This window comes from Ciconia boyciana, chromosome 7, assembly GCF_034638445.1.
Source record: "Ciconia boyciana chromosome 7, ASM3463844v1, whole genome shotgun sequence".
NCBI classification, from domain to species: Eukaryota; Metazoa; Chordata; class Aves; order Ciconiiformes; family Ciconiidae; genus Ciconia; species Ciconia boyciana.
In genome coordinates this window covers 11,348,735-11,375,944 of record NC_132940.1, presented here as the reverse complement: position 1 = coordinate 11,375,944, position 27,210 = coordinate 11,348,735, and the positions used below count along the sequence as shown (strand labels likewise).

Here is a 27,210-nt window from a genome sequence, read left to right as displayed (position 1 = left end):
TTTCAGACCACCTCACGTGAATCCTGATTAATCCCTTGATGATGGATGACACATTGGAACACAATGGCAAAACACTCCTTTCTGCTGAAAAGCTGGAGACCTGTTGCCATCTTTACCATACAAATTCACCAGCAACTTTGTGAATACCAGTAATTTCTGTGTGCAGAATAACAACCATATACCTCCATGGCAGACTCAGTCCTTTATTTACAAGTTAATTGTTCATCACAAACTGAAGATGACAAAACTCAAAGAGACCGACAATCATTGCCACATACTCCGTATGTCGCAACTACACTATGAGGGTCACACAGATATCCAGGAAAGCAGCCCCCACCACACTAAACCTCTGTCCCCACTGCCAGTCATTCTTGGCCATACCATTATCCACCCCAGACACTTACTATCTACCTGAACCTAGAACAGACACTGAAAATAAAACTGCTCCAAGGGAAAATAATTTACAATTATTCATTTCTTCCTGTATTGGAAAAAGGGGATTCCTAAAACCAAGGACATGCATTTAGACAATATTATATACAGACACACCTTTGATTATTAAGAGTCACCAACATCACACCATGAAGCTGTGATGCCCCTTCCATGGTGGAGGATAAGACTATGAAAACACTGAACGGGAAGTGATCACAAGATTCAAGGAAAAAAAAAAGAAAAAAGACACTGGCATTTTTGTTAGAATGACTGTAAATCCTAGAACTTCAGTAGCTCCTGGTGAACTCTCTAGTGTACAACAGTCCCTGAGGCACAAGGTCATACACTAAAATATTTGTTTCTGAGCATCATTTATTGCAGAAAGCCTCAGTTATGTTTGGATGCTCTGGTTCAAATGATTTTTGTTAAGCCAGACCTTGGAAGTGCAACTATTTCAGATTAGTCATTTTATGGAACTGCATACACCAACACTTTTGTAAAGTCATTTTGCTGTTTAATTACAGAAAGGTCTAAGAAGCATAAAATGTTAAAATTCTTCTTCTGACACTTTTGAAGGCCAGCTAGAGAACGCAGAAACCAAAATAGTTAAGCACACTTTAATAAAGAAATTCCAGTTTGGAGTGATACAGCCTGATTGCTAATATATACGATTAATTTAACCAATATACTTCCCTTCCCACTTATTATTGTCATGCTAATGGCCTCATCTAACCTAGAATTTTTAGGTCTGCACAGTGTTTGCACATACACGTACGGCGCAGTGGATACTTAGCCACTATCAATCTCTACCTAAATTCACTCCCCAAAATGTAAATTTATCTTCTGACCATACAGTAACTCATTGAAGTTTGGCACATTTTCACAGGAACATATTAACTTACAGAACACAAGTTAAAAAACATCCTGGCATTCATGAAGTATTCTAAGCAGGACCACATTTCTGCCAACTTCACTGCTTTTCATCAAATCTGACAAGTAAAAAGAACGTGCACTTCAATTACTCTTACTGAAACAAAAGCCACATATGAATTTAGGTGGTATCCTGGTCACTATGTAAGTGACAGTAAAATGTCTGCTTACACCGCTGTGTTAGCAGAACAAAATCTGAACTACTCTTGCCTCTACAAATAAATTAACATAAAACTTAAAAATCCCAAACAAACTTCCTAGTATACACACCACCTCACCAACTGCAAAATGCAGTAACTATCACCTTTCCCTGTATAAGTTATAGCAACAGTTGTCCCATGGTTGTGTTTTTACAAAGCTGTAAGAAAAAGCTGTAACCACGCAAGAGCAGCCAGCACTTCACTGATGAGAGGTGCTTTATGTTTTAGCTCTACTAAACATAGCCAGCCCTGTCCCAATCTGTTCATACAGACAAATGAATAAAGCACACCCTGAAGTACACTTCACAACTAAGTCAATTCAGCAGCTACACAACTAACTTCAAACATCTTCTAACACTGGAATTACATTAAAAAAAGCAACTTTAACTCTTGAGCCAACAGTTTTTGTTCACTTAGTAAGGACAAGAACTACTGACACCCCACACTTCTGAAGAAATTCACAGATCCAACCACACAGTATTTTTCTGTATTAAAAAAAGTATCCCACAGCTCTTGAAATATTTTTTAGATTTCATGAAAATGCTAGTGAAGATTATTTTTCTGTAGTGACTTAATTTCCTAATTTAAAACAGGAGTTTCAAGAGGCACTAACACCACATACAAAGCAGTCACACCTGTGAGACAAGGTGACCATAGCCTGCAAAAATGTTTACAAAGTATTTTTCCTAACAATTCAGAAAGTGTGCACTTCCACTTGATTTGTTATATATCACATCTGCATTCTGCTCCTCTTATTTCTGAGGCATCCGCAGAGAAAACAGGACTTGTTTTTTTTTAAATGCCATCTGTTCCCTGCATATTTTCACTTGAAGTCCTAGTATATCTGCAATGGAAACTTCTGTGTCATATAGGATTAAGACTACAAACTAGATGAATATAAAACGCAGAGGCTGCACTTCCCTACAAATAGCTGTAAAAAAAAAAAGAAAAAGAAAAAAAGGAAAAAAAGAAAAAAAAAAGAGGGAAGTATCACCTGAAGCTTTCCTGTTCTATACAAAACTTCAAGAAGTTCTTCTGAAGGTACTTTTCTCTATAAATGATCAGAAAGAATGTGAGAGGAAAAATTGCTCTTCCTAAACCTGGTGATTTTATTTCTTCTTACCACTGCTCTACACCTGTTTCCTTCCTGAGTCAGAGACTGGAAGTTTGAAATACCGGTCTCCAAATGGACGAGCACAGGGAACCTTTCGCTGAAATACCAGCCATATCCATTCATGAAGTAACATTTGCATAAGCTTTTTTCATAACCACCTAACATTTTTATAGAAGCAATGTCAACTCTACAGTAAACTCAGCTTTGATGGCTCTTCAATTATCTCAGCTGTTTTCTCATCTCCATACCCCCCTTTGCTGTTTCCATACTTCGCTCAGTCACTTGCAACGTTTCAGAGTATTATCAACATTACTAACGCTTGTGTCACTCAGACCTCGAGGGCGGGGAAAGGAAGGCTGACTTACCTGGTCATGTTAATATAAAAAGATTTTTAAGCAATGCTCTTAAACGAGTCTACCATTACTTACAAGGATTTAAATAGCGACTGCTCCTCTAAAGCTGTTTAAAAACTCGTAATTTGTGCAGACACCCACTAACCGCTCTAAAATCGTTCCAGACCGGCTCACTGCTAAACTGAATTCAATTCAAAGCCTTCAACGCATCTTTGAAATGCTAGGTGTGAACACAGCTATTCTCATCAAGCCCAGCAACAGCCGTTTAAGTTAAACCGTGCAAGAACTTCGGCCAACAGGACATCAAACACACCGGACACATAGAAATCACTTTCACGACGGAAAAAGGCCACCTCAGGCTCAGGCCAGGCGCTGGTTTTGTGTGAAGAAATAACGCCTGGCACCTGACGAGCTTCCCAGCCTCCCTTTGCCCTCGCCCCCGCACAGGTCGGCCGAGAGGGGCTGGCAGCGGGCTGGGGAAGCTCGGGCTCGGCTGCCCGCAGCACACGTGTCACTGCTCGGCGCCGACCGCCCCCTCCCGCCGGGGGCTGCCGGAAAGAGCGGCCGTAAATCCCACGGAAGCGAAGGGAAACGGCCCGAGCCAGCACGGCTCACCCAGTTTCGTTTCCAGCTCGCAATCAAAACAGACGGCAGCGGAGTCGCCCCTGCCGCGGGCGCTCCGTCCGCCCCGGGCCGCCGCGCAGGAAGCCCCGCGCCCGGCCCGGCCCGGCGGGGACTTCACCCCACCGCCGCGGCGGAACGCGGCGTTCCGGCCCGTCCTCCTTCCCCCCCCCACCCCCCCGGCCCCGCAGCCGACCGGGCCCGCCTGATGACAGGACAAGGCTAAACTCCGGGCGAGAGCCGGAACGGCCGCGGCAGCGCCCAGGCAGCGTCAAGCGCTGGGAACTTTCCGGCTAAGCAGGAAACAATAAGCGGGGAGCCTCGGCCCCAGCCGCCCTCCCCCGGCCCGGCGGCCCTGCCCCGCACGGAGCCCCTCGCTGCCGCCCTCGGCGGGCCCGCCGCGGCCGAGGGACGGGGGTGGGCGCGCGGCGGGGCCGAGGGCGGAGAGAGCCCCCCGGGCGGCCGCACCGCCCCCCGCCGCCGCCGCCAGCAGGGTCCCGGCCTGGCGGGAGGCCGATCCCGGGCCGCTCCGAGGCCGCGGAGCCGGCGGGGGGGCGGCGGGCCTGGTCCCGGAGCGGCGGACGACGGGGCCGCGCGGGGAGGCGCGGCGGGGCGCCGGGAGGAGGGGTGTGGGAGCCGCACTCACCGGTCAGGCCCCTCTCGCTGCCTCCTGCGGCCCCAGAACCATAACAAAGCTCTGCCCAAAATGGCTGCCCGGCCCTGCCCGGCCGGGGGCCGGAGGGGGCGGGGCCTGCGAGCGCGCGGGGCGGGGCCGAGGAGGCGGAAGGGACACGCCCACCTGGCTCCCCCGACGGCCACGCGGAGCGCTCCCCACCCCCGCCCCGGCCAAGGAGAGGGGCGCGCGCGCGCCCCCCGCCCCACCAATCAGAGCGGTAGCACGCACCGCCCTCGTCACCTGTCGGGCGCCACTGGAGACTACGCGTCCCAGAAGGCCACGCGCCCTCCCGCCGCGCCGATCGGCCGGGCGCGGCGCCGCGGGGCAGGCTGGGATTTGTAGTCCGCCGCCGGCCCGCCGCTCCTTTTCGCGTGAGCAAGGCTTGCCCGCTGCGGAGATCCCGAAAGCCAGGGAACGGGAGCGCCCCGCTACCCCCCCCAGCAACCCCGGGGGCGGCAGCGGCCCTTGCCGCCGCTCTGCCAGCCCGGCCGCAGCCCTCGGGCTGGGAGCGCGCGAGGATGCCGCAGCGGCAGGGAAAGGAGCGTGCCTTTTCGGCTCCGCTGTCCCTCGTCTCAAGCGCGCCAGGGACCGGGACTGCTGGCTCTGGTGGGTGCCACGCACACCCGGACGCTTCCCCGGCCCCGCGGAACGAGACGGGCCGCGCCTGTTCCCGCCCGGACTTGGCACCGCTGAGCGCCGCGCCCCGCCGGAGCGCTTCCTGGGGCACCGGAAGCCGCTTCAGCGAGGGGGCTCGGGGCCGCGACAGCTGGGGAGGCCGCGGGCAGGAGCTGGTGGGTGCCGCCGCGGTCGGGGTCCAGCGGCGGGCACAGCCCGCGCCCGGCCGGCTGCAGCGCCCTGCGCGTTCCCCGGTCGGCAGCGCGGCCCCCTCCGTGCCAGCCCGGGGTGAGCGCCTCGGCCCAGTGGGACCTGCGTCTCTCCCGGACATACTGCTTTTCCGCTCCCCTTTCCCTCCGGGCTGGGGCTTTCGGTGTGCGGAGCCGCCCCCCTTTCCTGGAGCAGCAGGACCGTGAACTGGGGAGTCAAGTGCACCGGCGAGCTGCTTGCCCTTCCCGGTTAGTTTTGTCCCCCCTATAGGTAGCTTACCTGCAGCGTGGGGGGTGATGAAGCTTCCTCTCCTCAATGGTTAAGGATCGTTTTTTTCACACGTAAGGAACTGGTCGTTTATCAGCTGCGTGCAGCCATTTAGCCCGTGAAAAGGAGATGATCCATAATCAGGAAACCATCACCTCTTTCCTGATACTCAGTTCTTTAGCTAGAAATCGTTCTTGTAACAGTTATTACAACTTTAGAACTTCAGTTCATAGAGCTGCCTGAAACAAAATACCCTGTAGTGGGTAAACAAGGATTGAGTACATAAACTGTTTGTCTTTACATATACATCTATAATAGAGTCTCGCATCTGATAAACAAGTCTAGACTGTGCCTTAACTTTGGACATAAGACAAACTTGGCTATTTGTCAGTTTCAGACCTTCTCCTCAATTTTTCTGTTTTAGGGCCTTGATAAAGCAAGTATGTTTCCTCGCATACAACGATGCTGCTTCCACACACCTTTCAAAGTAAGTTTCTGCAGCCTTTGCTGTCTGTATTTCTTTAAAATAGCAAAAGGTATGACTGGAGCATTGAAAAAAAAGTGACTTAGAAGTTGGAGTAGCCACATATTTATCACTCAGCTTTTCTGAGAGAATGCCTAGTTTCTACAGCAGCTTTTAGCTAAAGCTATTTATTTTATAAAATCAAATTTTATTGTCTAAAGGTCTATTTTCCTCTCTCTTTTTGGTAGAGTGGTGAGGGGATAGTAGCTAGTGTCTGCAGTGACCTTGTCCTACTTCTGTAATAATTTTATATTCTACTCTGAAAAGGACTGATATATCTTAACTTAAAAACGCCTAAAGAATGCATGCGTGGGTGGAAGGATTGGTGGATACACAAACCTGCAGTGACTAAGCTTTGCTTACTCACTATGAAGAGCCTAGTTGCTCTTCATCAGCTAGCTTGTGAAAGCTGTATCAGTTAGCTTAATTAGTTAAGCTAAAAACACCTGAAAACCGAGAGGAAGGGCAGCTGTGATGTGACCTGACTTGGAAAACTACTTGGCACAATATTTCATAGGTAGTTTAGGTAACTGTAGACCCGTAAGCCTACATTGTAAGGTGTTCAGAACTGGTTTTATAATTGCAGCTCCAGAAGTTAACCGGTCCCAGACTACTACTGTATGGAAAGAATAAGACAACTTGCTCTTCTCTTGGCCTCTGTCTGCAGAGAGATGTGTGTCTTCTCTCAAGGTCTCCAAGCCTCAACCCAGCATCAGTATATGCAACAAAGCTCCAGGCTTTTCACACCTCTCTCCCCTTCTTCAAGAAGAAAACCCCCAAAGAATCTGAGACCAAAGACTCGGGTGTATTGCAACAAAGCGTGAAATCACTAAAGGATCCTCCAAAGCCAGCCCTTTACTTAAGCCTTGCAGGGCTAATTCCGTTTGTTTCTGTGCCACTGTCAATGGCTGTCCAAGGCACCTACTACCCAGAGCTGGCATTTGCTCAGATTACGTATGGTGCTGTAACAGTCTCTTTCCTAGGGGGAATGAGGTGGGGGTTTGCTCTCCCAGAAAACAGCCCTGCCAAGCCAGACTGGCTGAACCTGGCTAACAGTACAGTTCCTCTTCTGCTTGCCTGGCAAGCCTTACTTTTTAAAGATAGCAGTCATGGTGCAATAATGCTAGTAATGGCCTTAGGGATAGCACTACATTATGACCTTTCCCTTCTTCCTACTTATCCTAGGTGGTTTAAAGTACTGAGGGTAGTGGGAACAGTGGTGATGGTCTTATCGCTATTAGCTACTGCAACGTTGAAGATTATTTCAGAGGAGCAGCTAAGTAACAGCAAAAATACATGGCAGAACACAAAATAATAAATCAAGAGGAAAAAGCTATTTATCTGCCAATAAGGTATTTGTATTGAGTTCCAGGGGAAATAAAGACTTACTTGTGCTTAGAAGTCATAAGATGGCAGTGATCAAGATGCTTATTCTCAAAGTAAACAACTTAGCAAGTTTAATAGGGAAGGATTGTAAATACCGATGACTTCCAAGGAAGGCATGAGTCTGTCCTTATCTGTAGAAGAAAGCATCACTCTTGAATGAGATGTTACTGTCATATGAATTTAAAATGGAGATTCAAATGACATGGGTATGAATTGCTCTATGCTGAATTATTAAAGTATCTGGTTTAACTATAACGCGTGATAATGTTCTGTGGTGGGGAGAACAACCGTTTAGTCATAAACGGTAACAAGGTGAGAGCAGTTCTTCTAGTTTAGTGTTTAAAGAAGCAGCTGAGAATTATGTAAAAGTACATACATGTTCAATTCCTATGTTGTGGAAATGCAAAAAAAGATAAAACTCTTCTCCGTCTTATTTCAACGGAGAAGATGCTGAGAATGCTATGTGATTAAGTGCTTGTCAGGTAAGAACAGATAGGCAAGGTCTGTTTGCAGTGGCAAACCAAGGTCAGCCCTCACCTAAAATATGTCATCCAGCTGCTCTGATGGAGAGGAAAAAGCTAGAAGGGGAAGCTTTGTATCCTTGACAAGGTGCCATAAGAGACAGGTTAGCTTCCTCCTCAGGCTTACTTAAATTAAAAAAGATACCTGGGCCATCTGTTCCTAGGCTTTGTTTGGACTTAGGGCTGCCTAGCCAAGGAAGCTGTATGCAACATAGCCATAACGATCTGTCATACTCCTAAATTAAAGTACTATCAAATTATATGATACATGGACAAATGTATGATATGACACAAGGACTCGGATCGCTGGCACTAGGGGATCAGATAATGGGATTGAAAGTACTTTGTGTCTTCTCCCTCCTCAAAACTCATTTTATTTGAGCACCTGGGGCAGGTACAAATGGACTTGTAGCCTGCCAACCCTCCGTGATGGGCTAATTATTGAAAACACTGCAGGAGTGTGTGCTCTTTGTACTTAAGTGTTCCTAACACATCATTTAGGGGAAGAATATACAATGCAAGTCACATAGATTTTCTTTTCTAGCCTCAGCTACCTCAAGAAACCTAAGAAAGTGTATGTGCACATATTCACTGTAGGCTTTTTATCTTAAGTATTCTTTAACTACAGTATCAGATGCAAGAAGAAAGTTGAAAAGTGACATCCCCCCATTTTAGATGATCCTCATAGTTCTCTTAAAGCACTGTTCTTCATTATTGTTCTATACAGAACAAAGCATGTACTGTCACTTAAAATTTGTAATCTGTTCATTCTGCAAAGAACAGATGGTTAAGAAACCTGCCTTTCCTGACAACCATGTTCTTGTATGATATTGCTGAAACAGCAACTATGTACATGAGCTTCCTTCATACTCTGTTAACCTTTACATGTTAACAGCATCATCCTTCTGAAATGATGTAGTTCAGTGCTCTCTGAATATGAAGGAAGTAAAATGGAGTTTGTAAATGAAAACAGTTCTTTTATTCTTTCTTACTTAGACATGGTGTTTTTTAAGATGGGTCCAGAGAAGAGTATTGCCTGTGGCTTGATTCAAGGAAGGAGGTGCTGAGTATCAGAGACCGTAATCAACCCACTTCAAAGTTTCATTTAAACATGATAGAATCAACCACAAAAACTAGAGAAGGCAACTTCATACAACAGCAGACTTCCTCAAGCTCCACTAAACAGAAAGTTTATGGGTAGGGATCAAAGTGAACTTGTAGTTCCCCAACTAATAAAATACAGCTAAGGTAATGTTTCTCAAATGGTTCATGAAGGATCCTGAAATGGAAAGAAGAAAGCCTAAGTATTACCTATCATTTGATCCCAGAGAGGGTTACACAGAGCTGGCAAGGCAGCCAGACTTCCAAGAAGCTCAAGTGATTTTACATTGAGAAGAGAAATACATGAGTATTTTACTACAGAAGCATGTTACTTGCACCATTCAAATAGGCAACATTTATAAGCAATCTTTCCTAGTGTCCTACTGGGAAATAGGATTTCCAGTAAAAAAGGAAAAAAAAGAGTGGCAGTGATACTACTAATTATGATAGGAAAGCAACCTCTTCAAGAGCATTCCACAGTCAGTTCTGAAAATGCATTTTATTACGAAAAACTGTTTAAAACAAGCTTAAACTTGGGGGAAAAAAAAAAGACAGTATAGACATTAGCTCACACACATAAGAAATCCTTTTGAAGTAAAAGCACACACAAGACTATAGAACAATCAGAGAAACAAATGCTCCATTGTCTAGCATGTTTTAGCCTGGCACTCTCCCAGCCCTGTGTTAAAACATAAGACCTAGATTCTTAATGTACCTGCAACACTCACCTTGGAGGCTTTTATTAATGTATTAATTTGTTAATTTTACACAGAGGATATTAACCTAGACAACATGAATGCACCTTTGTCTACACAGTGCAGGCTTCCTGTTTTGTGACATTCCAGTTGTGGTTTTGTGTTCTAGAATAACACTGCCTATCAAAGTTCAAGCAGCCTTATTTCAGACTCCATCCAAATCATCCGCAGCTGTTCAGAAAATGCAATCATATTGTGCAAAAAGCAACTTCAAGTACGTTAATTAAATGAATCTACAAATAACTCCAAACTCCTGGTAGTATTGTTCTACTAAGTGTATCCAAACTAAATACAAACTCTTTAAGACAAAACACACTAACAGCATCACTTTAATGCTGAATTCAGCTAATTCTACCACAAAATGCTCCATCCACTCAAATTTGGAAGAGGCAGGATACAAGATGTCATAAGGATGAACGGTGTACCTTGTAGAATAGCATGTATTCCAATGCCAAGTCTCAGCATGTGTAACATAGGGTAAAACACATTTAACTAAGGAAAAAAAATTAAAAAAGGGCAAAAGGCTTTCCCTATATTTTTATATTAAGAGCAGTCCTAAACAGAACAGCTAATCTAATGAACAGCGTTTCCATTTAAAATTCATCAGAGCTTACACAAAAACGAGCTCTGCTGTCATCACTGATACCACTGAGAAGAAAAGCCTATGCTGAAGTGGAATGACATTATTAGAACTGTGAGAATAACCTTCCAGAACAGGAAATTCTCAGCCACTCACCATCCACGTTAGTGGAGTGGCCAGAAAGTAAATATCCAATTCATATTTAATGCCCATCATGTCCAGCAGCAGAAAAGAGTCCCAAATGCATCAAGGTCATAAGTAGTGGTACCAAGTCTTCCCCATTTGTTAACTTCTCTTCCTTGTTTTCTACCAGAAAAGGACAATGAATGCTAACCAAGTAGCCCATCTGCTCTTATCTACAGGTAACTCCTAGCTGTCTGTAGTAGCCTCCTTCCAGATTGTAAGGCCAGCTAAAAATGCTAGCTTTGGTGCACCTTTAAGAGTTAACAACCTGATTGATGGCTCTAATGTGCCGGAATGATTTTTTTCAGATTTTTACAGGGCAAATTCACCACTTATTTCAGTGAGCTTAATCCAGTCATAAGGGGCATTCCTACTCTTAACAGAATACTTCCTGACACAGACATTGGATAAGCCAATTAGTATTTCCTTTTTCTCAGAAAAAGCCCTCTGATCTAATTCTCCACTGTCTCTACTGAAAGCTCCTGTGTTAGAAGAGGTTTCTGGCCAATGAAGCCAGAAATCTGAGGAGACAGATTTACTCATTCCTTGAATGAGTTTTCTTCTTTGTGTTTTACAGCACAGCTACACCTCCTTCACAGCGGCTGGTGATCATGTTGGCAATTTCAGTCCAACTGTCCATATGAGGGTTATAAACTTCAACAGAGTCAGAGGTCACTGGAGCAGCAAAGTCATGACTGGGAGCTCGGCCTCCCAAGGCATAAAGAAATCCATTCACAGCCACAACACAGACACCAGCTCTTGGTATCTTCATTGATGCAACTTCAACCCACTTTTCCTAATGAGAAGGTGAAAAAGTCAAGAAGTAGTTTTAGGGTGAGCCCCAATTCTGATAAAAGTAACTTTTAAAGCTTAAAGACTGAAACATATACAAAGAACACTACACATACACTTCATAAGCTCAAATATAGTTATGTGTACAGTATCAAGAGGATTATCAAGAATGGAATGACAACACTTTCACAAGTGGTCGAAATCATGCTAGTCACTGAAGAACAGATCACATACTGTCTGTACACAACACCCCTCCCTTTCTTCAGTCACTGCAAGATGCAGTCTGTCTCCAAAACAGAGAATGTACACAGTTTGAGGTGGGAAATAAGGAAAACTAGATTCGATTCCAAAAGCAAACCAGAATGGCACACTGGATTATATTCTGCTTTTAACACTAGCTACTGTTCCAAAGAGCATCATAGAAACATGAGCAATAATAGTCAGGAATAATTTCTTATCTTATTCAAAAGCTTAAGTGTTCAAAGTGATCTTTCTAGTCATGCTGAAACACCCTACATTTTGACACAGAAGAAAGATCCTCAACTTTTGCAACAAAGGGCAACTCTTACTTTTTCACGGACTTTTTTTCTCTCTCGTCAGATTATTGACCATTCTATTGCAGAGGGAGAATCTATCCCCCCATCTTAACCCTAATAAGCATTTACCAAACTACAGTATATGCATCATCAGTATTGGTTAGCTTTCAGTTTCCCAAAAGCATGCATACAATCTTCGTAAACACTCCACTAAGTCAGATAGCAAGAATCTACAAACTGGTTAGGACAGACAGACCCTGAGGTCACTGAAGCTTTCTTTCACTCAGATTACCAGCCAGTAGTGAAAAGAAATTTCCAACTTCTTTCTTTTTAAAGAAAGGAAGCAGGCTGCCTCTATAGCATCTTACACAAAGTTGGTGCAATCTACGCTTATGAAAGGAAGGGACTCTACCATACCTCTTCAAAGGAGTATCTTTCTACAGTAGCAAGTGCATCCTGAGATTCATTCCAGCCTCCCACAGCATAGATACAATCGTTGAGAGCCACCACACCAAGATATGCTCTTCGGGTGCCCATTGGAGCGAGCTCAGACCAACGTTTAGATATTGGGTCGTAGACTTCAACAGAACGTAGCTCTACTCCTTCATTGCCGATACCACCAACAACATAAATCAAACCTGTAGAAACAGAGCTTCTCCTCTGTTAGGTTTCATAATAGAAAAGTTTGAAAGACAGAAAATGTTTGTCACAATACAAGTTTCACCCTGACATTAAGATGGTTTAAGAATGCCAGATAAAAATCCTCCATTTGTCCAGTAGTAGCATACATAAAGCTTTATATTTTTATAATTAATAATTTGTATAATTTATAGATCAAGTCTTTGGACATGTCTGTCTTAAAATAACCTGTGGCAACTCTTCAGACTGTCACAAAGAAACACAAACAAAGCCAAATATGGAAGGTAAATAAAAGCAATACCAGGAAGGACAATCAACTGTTACAAGACTAGCTGGATAACCATACTGGCAGCCATGTAAAAACTGTTTTCGTGAGATAAAAGGCAGAAGACAGAGTGAACTTTATAGTCTTTGAGTTCTGTGGAATTAAAAATATGGTATTAGAAGAACAAATAAGTGAGGCACAAGCATGTGCAACTGACAGCACAGTACAAGACAATATAAAAATTCATGACTGAAACATAAAGCCTCAAAATCCAATGGCTCTCAGAACTGTTTATGGATACAAACTTAACAATATTCACCTTGCATTTCACAACACCCAAAGCAGTAACGGGGCACAGCCATGCTTCCCACCACATCCCAACTATTTTCTTCAGGATCAAATCTTTCAATTGTGTTGCCAATCTCTGCTCCAACCCAACCTCCTGCAAACAACAGCAAACACAGGAAAGAATTAAATGGCATGAAGCTGTGTCTTAACTGCATTTTTAGACATATGGTGCACTGTTCCAGGACAGACTAATTCTGAAACCAGCATGCAATCTATAATGGAAATAAGTTACAACTGAACAACAACTAATCCACAAAGATTTGGTATGCTAATGCTCATGTAAACAGCTGTTTTTCAAAACTTAAGTTTACAAATTGGCAACACCAAGACGTAATATTTAAGATCAAATCAATTTACAAGTTCCATGAATTAAAACCTTTAAAATTAACTTACCCAAAGCATAGATAGCACCATAGCACGTGCACACTCCCAGTCCACAACGGGGATGGTTCATGGAAGCCACAGTGGTCCACTGCTTAGTAACAGGATCATAACATTCAGTACAGTCAAAAATCATCGAGGAGTCCTCGCCTGCATAACAAGAGCAAGAATGGAGAGAGGGGAAATGCAATGTTTTGCACTGCAGATATAGAAGCATTCTTCAACTCCTTCCAGGACAGACAACATTTGAACACAAGATCTTTCTTTCAGCCAGCCAAACAGCCAAAGTAGGAAAAGCTTCGTTTGTACCCAGAAAACTGAATCATCACTAGGAATAGCTTTCATCAACAGTTCCCTGACACATTACTGGAACATCAGAGGGGTGAACAACCACAGTGCTATACACTTTTTACTCTGCAGCACAACTGACAGGGTTTTCAAGACCAAAGAATGTGTTCTGTGGTGATAAAAACAGTATACATGTGCATTCTTTAATGATGGGCTGGTAGAGCTACTCATCACATCCTTGTGCAAATGTACATAACAAGTCTTTCCAGGTAGGCAGACCACAAGTGATCTGTCCTGTACTACTGCCTTTTATGCTATGGACTTCTGCTAGACTACAAGTGAGAAAAGAAATGCCATTAGTGGTGGTACACAAAGTCTGCAGCATATCCAACATCTCTTAGTATATCTGCACATGTCCACATGCTTACCTGTCAGTTACTATACCATGAGGGGAGAGCAGCTTAGCAAAAAATGGTCAACATAGGAGCCCAAACAGGCGTTCACAGAGCAGTGATGGTGGAGAACCAAGGAACCCCAATTCAATTGCTATTATATCTAAAAGTTGTTTTATCTACTGTTGGGTACCTCAGAACCACTTACAGGAAGAATAATTTTAAAAATCTCCATCCATGAGTTCTCTAGTGTCCATGTAACAAGGAAAGCATATTTCAGCTGTTACCTCCAATGGCATAGACCATTCCTCCCACCACAGCCACACCCAGCCCACTGCGGGCCTGGTGGAGAGAGGACACTGTGGTCCAGTAGTGGCTGAAGGTGTCAAATCGCTCCACACAGCTGAGGGCTCTACTGTCACTCCAGCGTCCTCCTTGCAGTCGGGTGTACCCACCTAGAAAGTAAGTGGAAAGATCATGACTGAGTAACAGCTTCCTGCTCATCCCCATGCTCCTATATCTAAACCACAGAAAAAATTACAGTAACAGCCATTAGCCACTTTTAGAAGTAACTGGACTTTTCCAAGTAGCATTGTTTCTCCAGCACACAAAGAATGGTCACCTTGCAGGTCACATAACTTGCGCCTGAGCTGACTACTTCACCACAACACTACAAGCATTACTGTTCGTGTTCTCAGTAAAATGCAGAGACCAGCCAACAGCCTTTGCTATCTTAAGTTGGTGTTACTTCCCACAGGGTGAAACAAGAGCATTCCCTTCCCTACGAAACTCCAGCTTTACTGAAAACTTGCAATTTCAAATATTGCATCACATGAACCAAAGTATTCTGGACAGAGAAAACTTCAACCTTCGGAAGAACAAGGAGTGCAGTGAATTTGCATACACCATTCCAGCAGCAAACCATGGGCAAATCCTCTGCTGATATGTAGCTTTCCACCCACAGGAAATAATTTCTAGAAGGCAAATCTAGGCTTTGAATGCCACGTCGTAATGACATGAAAGTGAATGCTACCCTTCTGTGCAATTCTAAGCAGAAAGCAGCTAACACGGTAAGTCAGCCAGAGAAAATATTTTTCTATTTTTATATCTTTTGATTAAAAAAATTTCTGGTATCTGTTTTGGTACTGTACTATGAGATACTACTTCATCATTTGTTTTACAAGGTTCAAACAGCCATATTCTAACCTACTGCATAAAGGTACTTCCTGGCTTTCCTCCGGGGACGACCTTTAGAAGCTTGCAGAAAACTGCTGACCTTGTTCTCTTTGGAAGATTTACAGACTTCACAATATTCTTTCAACAGAGTTTGCAGGGCCACCCGAAGGCTGAAATCTGGAATACCTTGAGGGTAAAAGCAGATAAAAAAAGGCATAGTGAAAAACTACAGACGTTAAGTAACTCAGCTGTAGAAAAGTTACTACCTTCTCCTAAAACAGCAAACAAATCAAGATTGCCTACTCTTTATAAGACTTTTTCAAAAGCATGTTTTAAAAGTAAGCTATGCGCGTTTGTTAAAAAGTAGAATTTGTTTGGATAGAGTAAGTCTTTTCAATCATCATGCTATTAATTTAAAAAAGTCCATCAAAATCCAGTAACTCTGAATGACACATTGTTTGCTCAAATCCAAACATCTGATATTGTTTCTTCCCTTCTTTCACTTACTTTCTATGTATTTTAGTAGCCTTTGTGCCGGCAGCAGAGGGAATCGAACAGGCTCCAGTACTTCTACGACGTATTTCTTTCTTTTTCCCACATCCTTCAAAATCCATTGCATTGCCGCTATGAAAACCTGGTACTCGTCCTCGATGCTGAGGTCCTCACTTCGCAAGATCTTAATCAGCTGCTCTTTGGTCAGTGCCAGGAACTCCTCCCCGCTCTGCACCTCCAGGAAGTGCGCGTGGATGTAGCTCTCGGTGAACTCCATCAAGTCGTGACAGGCGATCTGCTCGGAGAACTGGAAAAGGCCGATGCAGTTCAGCGGGTCGATCTGCCCCTTCAGGAACTCGCAGCAGAGCTCCACCACCTCGGTGAGCTGCAGCATGTCGGCGGCGACGATCAGCTCCTGAACGTTGTGTTCCCCGATGCTCACCACCCCTGCGGGCACGCACACGATAGCGGGGCTCTGCTCGAGGCTGCCGCCGTCGGGCAACCGTCCCCCCGTCCCCGCCGCCCTCCGTCAGCCGTTACCTGTGTAGATGAAGTCCAGGAGCGTGTGGAAGGTGCCCGCCTCGACGCCCGCGATCCGCACCACATCCCGGCCGGACTCCTTCATGCCGCCCGCGAAGAGCGCCGCGAAGTAAGGACTGCTGGCCGCCAGCACCAGGCGGTGCACGGCGAACACCTCCGGGCCCACCTCCAGCCGCACGTCGCAGAAGCTCTGCCCGGCCCGCAACCGGTTGATCTGGGCCAGGAGGAGGCGGGCGTGCCGGTCGGAGAAGGAGCTCCCGCCGCCCTTCGCCGCCGCCGCGGCGCACGCCATAGCGCTGCCCGAGGCGACGGCACCTTCCCTCCCCCGTCCTCTGCCGGGCTGAGGGGCAGCGCTGGCGCATGCGCACCGGCGCCCGCGGCGCCCGCGGCGCCCAGCTCTTCCCGCCCGCGGCGCATGCGCGGTGGTGGTGGGTGGGGGCAGGCCGCTAGCGGGAGGGCGCGCTCGCCCCGCTGAGGTGGGTGAGCCTGGCGACGGCGGGCTTCCTAAAAGAGGGCCATGCTGAGGTGTCCTGTGTGCTGAGCACCCTTCTCCCTCAGCGGGCGTAGGAGGTGGATCTGCCCTGGTTGTGGTACGTCTATCTGATCCTTTGTGTATGTGCTTGCATGGTCACTTGGCCCCGTGGAGCCTGTTCACCCCCACAGGCACCTCTGGCCACTGGATCATTAGCTTGCTGCCTGCTCTGTGAGGAGCTTTCTTGTCCGTGGTTAAAGCTAGTCCCCTGCTAGGTTTGCTCACTGCGCCTGGTGCCGAAGGAACTGGTGGACAGCAGATGTGCCGTCACCTTATTCACTGCCATCACAATCTCCGTCCCTCAGTCATACTCACGTCAGGCATCCTTTTGCAAACTGGATTCCTAGCCACCTTAATCTGTGCTTGTGAGAGAGAAACATGGCAGTGTTGGGAAGAGACCACAGCTACCATCTGCCTGGGGGAACCCCAGAGATGGGAGGCAGGGGGAACTGCCTGTCATTAATTAGCTCAGGACTGTGGCATCAGAGCCAGCGCTGACCGGAGGCAGAGCCAGCCCACGCACCCTTTCTCTATAGTGTCATGCCATGTTTGGGCCTTCTTCATTCCAGCACGGATGTTTCATCACAGTGTCCTGTAGCAGTACCACGTGGGACACTGGGGTCAGCACTGATCCTGAGGCAGAGCATGCTTCTGTCGTAGTGTATAATTGCACTTAGTATATAATGCACTGAGTCATTGCATGCCTGAGCACTGACTGAGGGATGAGCATCACGTACTGAGTTACAGGCACACAGTCACTGGGTCTGGCAGAGCTGGCACTGATTCTGAGAGAAAAGCATCCCTCCTGAGTTTTCCACAACTGTTCCAGCAACATGACATGCAGCCAAAGCAAAAAGCAGAGAGCCTCTTGGAACGCTTCCATATCTATTTACTGTGAGACTGGGAAAGAAAAAACATGTCTGCTTACAGTTACAATGGTCATGGCCCCTCAGGCTTTTCTCATGATTCTGCGTTTCATTGTAATAACTTTTAAATGTGCTTCTGGAAAGAATCTGAATCGTGATACTCTCTGGGGACCGTTGGTTTCTCCGTTCATCAGCATTACATTCTTGACAGGAGAGTGGTAAAATTACCTTTCAAGCTGGTCTTAAAAAATACCCATAGAAAATATAGATCTAGATAGAAAAATAAGGTTTCTGCAAGCACACACAGTTGGATGCATATTGATATAATGCGGTATAAATTTTAAGCTAGGCCAGTAAATGTGTTGAGATTTTTCTTTCATTGATGAATCAGTAAAAGAAACCAGACCCCTCTCGCACTGACATTGTATTCATCGGAAGTGGCCTGTGAGTAAAAGGCTTAGAATTCTCCTAAATGCCAGTGGCTCAGTCGCTGGCTGATGTCAGCTGTTAGACACTTGGCCAGTACTAGGATTTCACACCATAGCGCCAAATTTACAGACACAAAATAGCGTTGCTGAGACTGCTAATTTTGCCCTGAAGGCCTGTCCTGTACTGTATTAATGTGGTTGAATGGTTCTGCCTCCAGAAGAGGGCACTGCTTCAGCATGTTTCTTCTGTAACCACACGGAATCTGTACAAGATGGAGCTAATGCTCCCATATACTATTGTGCATCTCGCAAAACAAGCTTTAGATTTTCAGGAATAACACTGAAAGTACACTTGACAGTGTGAAATTGCACTGTGTAATGAGGAGCCTTTTGATTAACTAACATAAAGAATAACAGTCATTGCAGTGAAGTAATGAAAAATGTCTTCAATTTTAATTTAATAGGCTCCTAACATGATATTTGCCAATAAGCCAGCTGAGTGCTGACTGATATATAGGACAGGTGACAAAAAAGGCATGTCCTGTGCTCCTCAACGTGTCCCACTCCTCACACCTGCACGTGCTGCTGTCACGGTGCCAAAACCCCTCAGTGAAAAGAATCCCACAAACATGCTATTCAGGCTTTCTCTTGAAAAACCCCTGTGCTGTGCCAGAGCACCATGAAGCATTGCAGTCCTCCCTGTGTTATCCCACAGAGGCCCATGGCTGCTCAGATTTCCCTGTCTGATGGCTTCTCAGGAAAACCTTTCCAGATGCATGGGAGATGTTCTGCTGAGCTGAGTCAGGTGTCTGTGCTCCCTCGCTCAAATCCTGCAGATGGTGCTGCTTCTACAGGACGATATGTTTGCACATGCAACAAAAATGGGTGGCTAAAAGGTGTTGCATGTGCGGGTGTGGTAGTTCTCCTCTGTTACAGGAAGATTTTTGTTAGATCTAAGGTGGTTTTTTTTTTTTTTTTTTTCCTGAACTCCATAAAGATGGAGGGCTTTTAGTCTCAAAAAACCTAAAATAAAAATAATTGATTTGAAAGTGCAGTTTTGCCTTTCTGCCTCTAGTCAGAACCCTGTCCATTATACCTCTAGCTTTGGGGATCATTTTGACTTAGTATTCAAGCAGTATCCTTGGCATGCCTGGCTGCTAAAATTCTCTCTTGCAGAGAAGGCATGAAACTCAGGCCTTGATTATTTGTAGGTATGACAAACCCCGTGGGATGTTTTGCGATAGGGAGCCACTTTCTATGAAAGTCAACCAGAATGTGCCAGGTCAAATTCCTCCCCCAGTTTCAATGGGTACGAAATCTGCACTTCCCGTTCCAAACTGCAGTGCATCTCTGCAGTTTGTCCTCTGTGCTAAGGCATCTGCTATAATCTTTCAGTGGTACAGTCAGTTGCTGTTTTAATTACTAATTACCCATTGTAGTTACTACTTGTATTTTAATGCACTTGACCTATCAGATGAGAGGTGTTGGACAGCCTCACCAAAATGGAAAGGAGCTAGCTTACTTTGTGTTTTGGTGTCCAGATCACAAAACCTTCATAGGATACAACCATTTTTGCTTTATGAAACTTCCCTAAGTTCATAAGGACTTTAACTCAAACTTCTCCCAGGGAAGCCAAAATTGCAGAAATACAGAGCCACCAAGAGTTTATGAGGTCTAGAAATATCTGCAGTGCGCTAAGCTACATCTCTTATACTTCCAAGACACCTTCTCTCTGTTAAGGCCTATGTTTGCCGTGGTGTCCCATCTACCCTGGAGGCCATTGCATGCCCAAGGCAATGATGCAGATCAGCAGTCTCTGTTGATGCACAGTTTAGTGGAGCGGTGTGTTATGTGCTGCATGATGAGTCTGCAGGCCCTAGTAAGGGTAAGATGAGAGAGGCTGCCAGAGTTCACACTCATGCAATGTGGAGGAGAGAAGAGGCTCCCTGGGTGCTTTCAAGGACAATGGTGGTTAAACCATTATCACCCCAATGGGAGTGGTTATCATGTTGTCAGTCAAAAGCCTCTAATGAGCTACAGGCACTAGATTCTAATTAGGCACCTGCATAAACCTGTTGTCAGCTTATGTTTTTATGTGATACATAAGCTTTAGTGGATGAAGAAGCTTCCCTTTAGGGTCTGAATGTTTCCCATCTCAGTAGGTAAAGGCATTGTGCTTCACAGTGAGAGAACACATTTTCCAGACTTAAGCCAGGTGTGAGAACACTCTCTCTTGGCAGGTTTGGGCCAGGCCCTAGAGCTATTACCTTCATTCCTGTGAAGGTTAATGAATCTTGATGATTATGTGTGTGTGTGTAGGGTAGAGGTCTGAACTGGAATTGACCCAAAAAATGGCAAGCACGAGGGGTCCCCAAAGCTTGTCTTTCTGCACAGGCAGCCCCAGAATATAGGGCTTGTGTGAAAACTTTTAAGTTTTCACACTACCAGCAAGGTGGTGATGGCTCTGTCCATTTCTCAGCTGAACTGCTAATGGCTAGGGAAACTGTAAAGCTCATTGAAGTGCCATGCTGAATTATTCTCCCCTCCTCTCCTTGCCTCTCCTCTCCATCTTTAGAAGCCTTTGTGAACTCTTTTGTCTATTTTGGAATTTGTAATTAAGTATTTTTAGTACTTTCACCGTAATACGCCTTCAGGTAAAGGTGACATTAAGGTGACTGCCTGATATCAGAGTTGTCAGTCCGGACAATTTTAGCATTCTTGAACTGGGTATTGAGAAACTCTCCTGAGTATCCACATTGCACCAAAGGTACTGAGAAGCAGGCTGTGCTAGAGTCCAGCTGAGTGGGGTGATGCCATCCAATGACCAGCCATACCCTGGGGAGCCATTTGGCAGGAAGCAAAAGTGTGGAGCATGTCTGAGCTGCAAGAGCCTCCAGAGGGAATGTGACATTCCCAGCGAGTAATGCACAGATAATGGCTTGTGATTTCAGGAGCACTGGCAATATTTCACTGCTGTATGCTCTGGGATTCACCTTCACAATAGTGTTGGGTAGAAAGGTGATTGGTGTATGATAAAAAGTAATAAAAAAAGGAAAAAAAAAACTTTTTCAGTCTCAAGGTATGCCCTAGCAATGAAAGGATTGTGTCATCTGACCTACTTGTGTGGAGAGGTTCATGTTCTGGGTACACTTACCTAGCAGGAAGTTTGGAGGAATTCCAGTGAAACTGGGAATGTTGTGCAACATGCGTGGCTACAGTTCCCCACCAGTTAGAAGATTCTTGTGTTTAAGCCATAGATCTGGAGCAATTCCAGGCAATTTGATTTAAAGTAAACATCCTGGATGCAGCGTGTCAGATACTAGCACAATATTGTTTTAGTCTTTCTCATTTCTCCTGTGGGAATAATCATTCCATGAAGAAGGAAAGTGATCTAATGAGAGAATTAACTCAAGAGCTTGAACATTGAATTAATCACAGCTGTCTGAGAGGGGAACCAAGGCAAACTCCCCAGAGAGCTCACTGCATTTCCAAGGAAGGAGGCCAAAAGAATACTAAGACTTGGATAGCAGTTGGTGATCAAAACAGAGGCAGGAAACATATGCTTTTAGTAGCTAAAGGGAAGCAAAACTGTGCAGCAGAGAGAGTTTCCCCCCTCATTTCTCTGAGAAGTTAAATCTCAGTAGCAGGGGATCGCTGCAACTTTTTCTTGGAGATGTTGAAAGCTGCCAGATTGTTGGGGTCTCTGATCCTCACTGTGTCCTCACACTTATCTGAAGTCGATGATTTATTTCATAGCTTGGCTCTTTTTTCACTGTGGTCTAGAGTTGTCCTGCAGCTTCACACTGAATTAGACCTGCTTGCTGAGGTGACTTTATCAAAGGTGCAGGGGTTTTTTTGCCAAAAGGAAAAATGAGTTGTGCTTGAGAATTACCAGTCTTCAGGCACATGGGACTTTTAGTCTTGCCATTAGTAAAGTTTGGCAATGTTTCAAATTGTAATCCAAATCCTAATGCTTTTTGGACTCTTTACTTAACTCTTGTCTAAATCACTATGTTCCCTTGGATAATAAAGTAAAGCAAACACACAACAGACCCATGAGCCATCTAGAGCATGTGGCATCTTTTTTAAATAACTCCAAGTTATGCAAACCTTTTGAACAGAAAAAAGGAAGGAAAATAACCAGAAAATGAGCATAAATTCAGCTACTTTTATTCCCTTTATTTTATATAGTCATTAGATATATACCAGGAGCATGTTTGCTCTCCTAGAAGGTACTGCACTTGCGTTGACAGAGCTTGTGAGCTGATTTAATTGAGAAGATGGATAGAGTTAAACTCTGCCTGATACCCACCACATTCCACAGCCTGTGTGTGCAGTGGGGTCATTCCAGAAGCAGTGCCTCCGTGGAATGTGAGATACGTCACGAACGCTGTGAGTAACTGTTAGTAGGATGTCTGCAGGTCCTGCATCTGCTTGCTTTGTGAGTCAAGACATCCAGGGCTCCGCATATGCTGAAGACTTAAAAGATTAAAACTTCCACAGTGTAACATTTCAACTGTAAATGGCATAGGTTGCTACTATGCATCCCAGCTTCTTGGCTGCTCTGCTGTTCCCTTGCCATGTATTTCCCTGGATGATTTTTTTCTTGATTTACCTTTCCTCAGTGCAAGCATTTTTCATGTCCCTTTTCAGAATTTCACCTTTGGGGGCTTGGACTAGTTCTCTGGTTAGAAAGATTGTTTTTATTCTAATCTTGGCCTTCAAAGTGCTTGCAAAATCTCTACTTCATTGTCTGAGTAAACAAAAGTGTTGACTAGAATCAGAACAGAACCTTTGGGATTCCTAACAGAAGACCTGTCTGAGTTTAATGACAATATACTCATAGTAATATTTTAATATATTTTTTAACCAGTTGTGCACCCGTGTTATGGTGATTTTGTTTGCACTTCGGTTTTCTCAGTTTGCTTATCAGAATGTTACATGAAATGTTATAAAAACACTTAAAAAGCCGTATCTCATCTGCAGCTTTCCCTTTTTCTGCAGGCTGGTTGTCTCTCAGCAAGGAAAATTAGCCTGTTTTGACATTATTTGTTTTAAACAATCTAACAGTTATTATTTTTCTAATTTTGTTATCCTTCAAGGTACATGGAAATGCATTGTTTAATAACTTGTTCTATTTTTTGGATGCTCAGGTTTTTGCTATATTTTATTTCATAAAGTCCCTTTTATAATTTTTGCATAATAACTTGTTCAAGGATCACCTTACAAAGCGCAACTCTGTTTGTAGTGTGAAATAAGGCTCTGAAACAGAACTTGTCCGTGCTAGTCCTAGTTCTGCAATACTTGCAATGATCAGATAAGTGTCTTAGTGACTCTCTCCCACTGACTCAGTTCACTTCTCACTACTTATTTTCCTCTCAGGTATATTTTGAAGATTAATGAATGTTTATAAAATGCTCTGAGTGAAACCTGCACATGAAAAATGCAACAGAAGTTGAAAATGTCATAATTACTGATGCTTATTATTTTTTTAAAAGGAAGCTATATTGCAATCAATATCCATGGAGAATTATGAACTATAAAAATAGAGTGAGGTTCTCTAAAGGAAATTGTGGCTGGCACAACTAAACTGAAGGTGAAAACAACTGAGTAACCTGAAGAAGAAAGCCTTGCAATGGCACAAGATACAGTGGGCAAGTTCTGTTAATAATGCTTAGTATTGAAATACATGCAGGATGAAGTATTTGTATTACAAAAGGATGATTAAATCCTTTTCAGTCTGCAAGTATTTGAAGATGAGGTTCATCATCATAAGTAACATTAATAATTTTAAAGCAGCAGGCTCAGATAACCTCTACTAAAGAGCTCTAACAGAACTGTCAAGAGAGATCTAATTTGTAATAACTCCTGGCACTTCAGTGAAATTTCAGAAGACTCATAGTATTGTGCCAATATTTAAGGAAAGAAAATCAAACAAACAGAGCAAGCAGGATGACCCAGCTAGCTGTGTTATGGTTAACGTGACACCAGTCCCAAGTAGCACAGTACAAAAGCTGATACTTAGCCAGGTAGTAAGTAAGTCAATAATTGGCAATAATTTTTATTGTTATCAGCATTGTCTTGTTGATAAATCCAATTTAATTTATTGATAAAGGCTGTAAGTTTGTTTCCTACAGATTAGTGTAGGAACATATTTCACAACATATTTCACAAAGCATTTGATCTACCATTGTGACATTTTGAGAAGGATCTTAGTTGAGTCTAGTGTCACTAAATACAGAGACATTTCAGTTGTCTGGGCCAGTGTGGGTCCAGAAGCAGGGCATGTGCTTTTGAGCTGTGATGCATAGCAGGCACTTACCAAATCAGGTCAGCATTAGCTGGGGATGTCTCCAGTCATCAGTAACTTGGATCTTTCTTTTCCCTGGTTCACCTTCACGGTGTATTGTTGCATTCTGATTTTCAGTGATATGTGTTATTTTTAATTTTGCTTTGTCTGAGTTATCCTAGCCTTTTTGTAAAGGTAAAATCACCACTGATAGCATTTCTGACTGACACAGGGATTGTCTAAGGTGTAAATTACTGTGAGTATAAAGAAGCTAGACAGAGCAAACAGTGGCTTAGGAAGGCTAGTCTGTTCACATGAAGGTTTTGTAATACAACCAAGTTCAAAGCAATAAACCTAAGAGCTAAGATCACAGTTCATACCTCTGGGACCAGGGAGCTGTATAGTGGAAAAGAGTAATGCCAAGAAAAAATGAGGAATCGTAACACAGGGACACTGGAGGCATGCGAATAAACAGAATTATGCTCTTGTACATGCGGGCAGTGCAATTAGGGAGAAGTGTGTAGAGAGGCAGGGATGTGGTGCTCTCTCTGTAGGTCACCCTTAACACTGCCATGGAGTACAGCTTTGATTTGTACAATTAGGGAGGATATTGATGACTGGAAAAGGTACAGAGAAGAACCCTAAGTATGATTTAAGGAGAGAGGGAATGTCTTATAATAACATATCTAAATTAAATAGAGCTAAGATAGACCTAATTGCTAAGAAGCAATGTAATCTATTATATATGCTGCTGAGCAGGAGAGCAATACTGAATACTGAAGAACTCTTTAATACAACAGGCTTTAGCAAAAAACAGTGGCTGAAAGCTGAAACAACAAATGCTAAATTAGGGATAAAGTTTAACACTGAGGAAACAAATTATCAGGTGCATTGGACAATTCTCCATTTTTTCGAGTTTTAAATCAAGACTGAAAGTCTTTCTGGATGATAACTTGTATTTGAATAAAACATATCTGGATCAATGAAAGAATGACCAAGAGGTATGGGACAATTTCTACGCTAGGGACAACTGAGTAGTTCTTGACTTTCTGGCTTAGAAAAGAGATGACCTACAGGAAATATGGTAGCCCTGAAAAATTATTGGGGTCACAAAAAAGTTAGATGGTTTGCTTAGGGTACATCATGAGTCAGTGGGAAAGTTATGAATAGGAGCGAAATGGTCTTGGTCCCATAGCTGTTGTAGGATCCAGTGCTGTTCAAGAGCATGCAATAACCAATCTCATGGGTCATCCTGAAACTAAGCATGGAAGAATTGTTTGTTGAGAGTGGATTCAAGAGTAATTTAGCCAGAGAAAAGAGAATAAAGTGGAATGGGAAGAAAAAGAGCAGAGACACAGGCAGAGAAAATTGTGCTGTACTTAAAAAAGAACATGAAGGAAATCTTTGGCCACGATGATACAGAAAAAGTTGGTGTAATGGCAGTGAGAGGGGATAATTAATTCTTGAATTTTGAGCACAGCAAAATAAAAAGCAGGAAAATTTCTGCTCTGATTCAGGTGCAATAAGGAAGGACAGGAAAGAACAGAGTTAGTGAAATAGGGGGAAAAAGGACTGTCAGGTCTTTACAGAAGACCAAATTCTTGTTCTTTCTTTTCAAACAGTCGAACTGACAAATTGAGTTAGCATGAAATACAGATGTGGCAAAGTATCATTCTAAAAACAATTCAGTTGGTAGGAATTAGCCCATTGTTGTTAAATGTACTGAGAAGCTGGTTGGAAGCAGAGCATGACCTAATGGGTCTAGCATTACTATTGCAGCTGTGTTGAAACCATTCAAATAAAAGAACAGCCCAGTGAAGAAAGTGTGATGGATTTTTAAGATTCTCCTAGTTTAACAGGATGTGCCAACTCATTGTTTTAACTGTGGGCCAGATCCTTAAATGCTGAGCCCATGCTAGCTCCATAGCAAGCACTGAGGTGATGCTGGTTTTCACAATTCAATAATCTGACCCCCCAAATTAAATCCTTCTCATGGTTTCCCTGGTGATACCACTATGAAAGGCTGTACAGAATGGCACAGACCTGTCCACTCTACAGCGATGTCAGAGGGAGTATGGATGCATAACTGAAAGCAAGATTTCATTCATCCTTACCTGATGGGTCCCTCTGGGACTGGTGCAGATTTTGGTTTTACTTTGACCGTAATAGTGATGCCGGGAAGCAGAATTACTGATTGGAGAAGCCTGACTGGGGCCCTTCCTGACACTGCTGTTCGTCAGAGATCATTCTGTTTGGAATAATTCAGTGGGATTAATTGCATTCAGAATTATGCTTCAAATTCATATTGTAGGAGACTTTTGTACTGCTGTTTTTTAAGGTGCAACATACAGTGCAACATACCGTGAATACTGTATACTGGCAATATATAGATCCAGGGATTTATCTAGTACACCACAATCCCCTCTTTTGCAAGAATGTTTTTGAGATACAAAATAAATACCTTTTTAGTGGTCATGCTCACTGACCTACTTCTGCCTGCAGCATTTCTTCTTTATCTGAGCAGAACCAGGCACAGAGGAACTCGTGACCGGAGTGCTGTGTGCCTATGCTAATGAAGCGTTTGGGTTGAAGATTTGGTGCATTACTGGCATGGCCTTCCAGAGATCTCTAGTTCTCACTGTTCCACCTTAAGTCAGCAGGAGCTGCCTGCACCTCTCCTCTTTGAAAGTCAACCACTAGATGTTACCTTCAGGCTTCCAGCTGTTCAGTTCAAGTCACAAGATTACACTTGTGCTAACCTGTCTGGGAGCTTTGTGAT

The 27,210-nt window shown here is 44.0% G+C and overlaps 3 protein-coding genes and 1 long non-coding RNA gene across 5 annotated transcripts in view; 1 reads left to right on the top strand and 3 right to left on the bottom strand.

The window, feature by feature from the left end:
- Positions 1-4,452, bottom strand: part of GPBP1L1 (GC-rich promoter binding protein 1 like 1) — a 33,753-nt gene extending 29,301 nt beyond the window's left edge. The window contains exon 1 of the mRNA XM_072868035.1: positions 4,297-4,452. The gene's annotated coding sequence lies outside the window, so the exon portion shown is untranslated. The remainder of the gene's footprint in view (positions 1-4,296) is intronic.
- Positions 4,453-4,679: 227 nt separating this feature from the next.
- TMEM69 (transmembrane protein 69) lies at positions 4,680-7,582 on the top strand. 2 transcript variants are annotated; one of them, XM_072868037.1, is made up of 3 exons: positions 4,680-4,932; positions 5,843-5,905; positions 6,528-7,582. In XM_072868037.1, the coding sequence occupies exons 2-3, from the start codon at positions 5,861-5,863 to the stop codon at positions 7,254-7,256; spliced, it is 774 nt and encodes a 257-aa protein (XP_072724138.1). In that variant the 5' UTR covers positions 4,680-4,932; positions 5,843-5,860; the 3' UTR covers positions 7,257-7,582. The 2 variants fall into 2 exon arrangements, with proteins under 2 accessions (XP_072724138.1, XP_072724137.1); XM_072868036.1 differs by lacking the exon at positions 4,680-4,932 and adding an exon at positions 4,971-5,399.
- Positions 7,583-8,855: 1,273 nt separating this feature from the next.
- Positions 8,856-16,681, bottom strand: IPP (intracisternal A particle-promoted polypeptide). The gene is made up of 8 exons (XM_072868034.1): positions 16,317-16,681; positions 15,792-16,223; positions 15,315-15,470; positions 14,396-14,563; positions 13,441-13,578; positions 13,019-13,141; positions 12,213-12,433; positions 8,856-11,263 (listed from the first exon to the last, which is right to left on the bottom strand). The coding sequence occupies exons 1-8, from the start codon at positions 16,606-16,608 to the stop codon at positions 11,039-11,041; spliced, it is 1,755 nt and encodes a 584-aa protein (XP_072724135.1). The 5' UTR covers positions 16,609-16,681; the 3' UTR covers positions 8,856-11,038.
- A 5,633-nt stretch (positions 16,682-22,314) lies between these two features.
- On the bottom strand, positions 22,315-27,142 carry LOC140654590 (uncharacterized). The gene is made up of 4 exons (XR_012043450.1): positions 26,893-27,142; positions 26,546-26,679; positions 24,465-24,558; positions 22,315-22,621 (listed from the first exon to the last, which is right to left on the bottom strand). It is a non-coding gene; the product is annotated as an uncharacterized lncRNA (long non-coding RNA).
- Between the last annotated feature and the right edge of the window lie 68 nt (positions 27,143-27,210).

Excerpts from the sequence above, each read along its gene's own strand:
- TMEM69 (XM_072868037.1), top strand. The coding sequence starts at position 5,861 with ATGTTTCCTCGCATACAACGATGCTGCTTCCACACACCTTTCAAA. Across the intron at positions 5,906-6,527 it reads GCTTCCACACACCTTTCAAA|CTCCAGAAGTTAACCGGTCC; the intron begins GTAAGTTTCTGC and ends TTATAATTGCAG.
- IPP (XM_072868034.1), bottom strand. The coding sequence starts at position 16,608 with ATGGCGTGCGCCGCGGCGGCGGCGAAGGGCGGCGGGAGCTCCTTCTCC. Across the intron at positions 16,224-16,316 it reads CCTGGACTTCATCTACACAG|GGGTGGTGAGCATCGGGGAA; the intron begins GTAACGGCTGAC and ends GCGTGCCCGCAG. Across the intron at positions 11,264-12,212 it reads AAAGATACTCCTTTGAAGAG|GAAAAGTGGGTTGAAGTTGC; the intron begins GTATGGTAGAGT and ends CCTTCTCATTAG.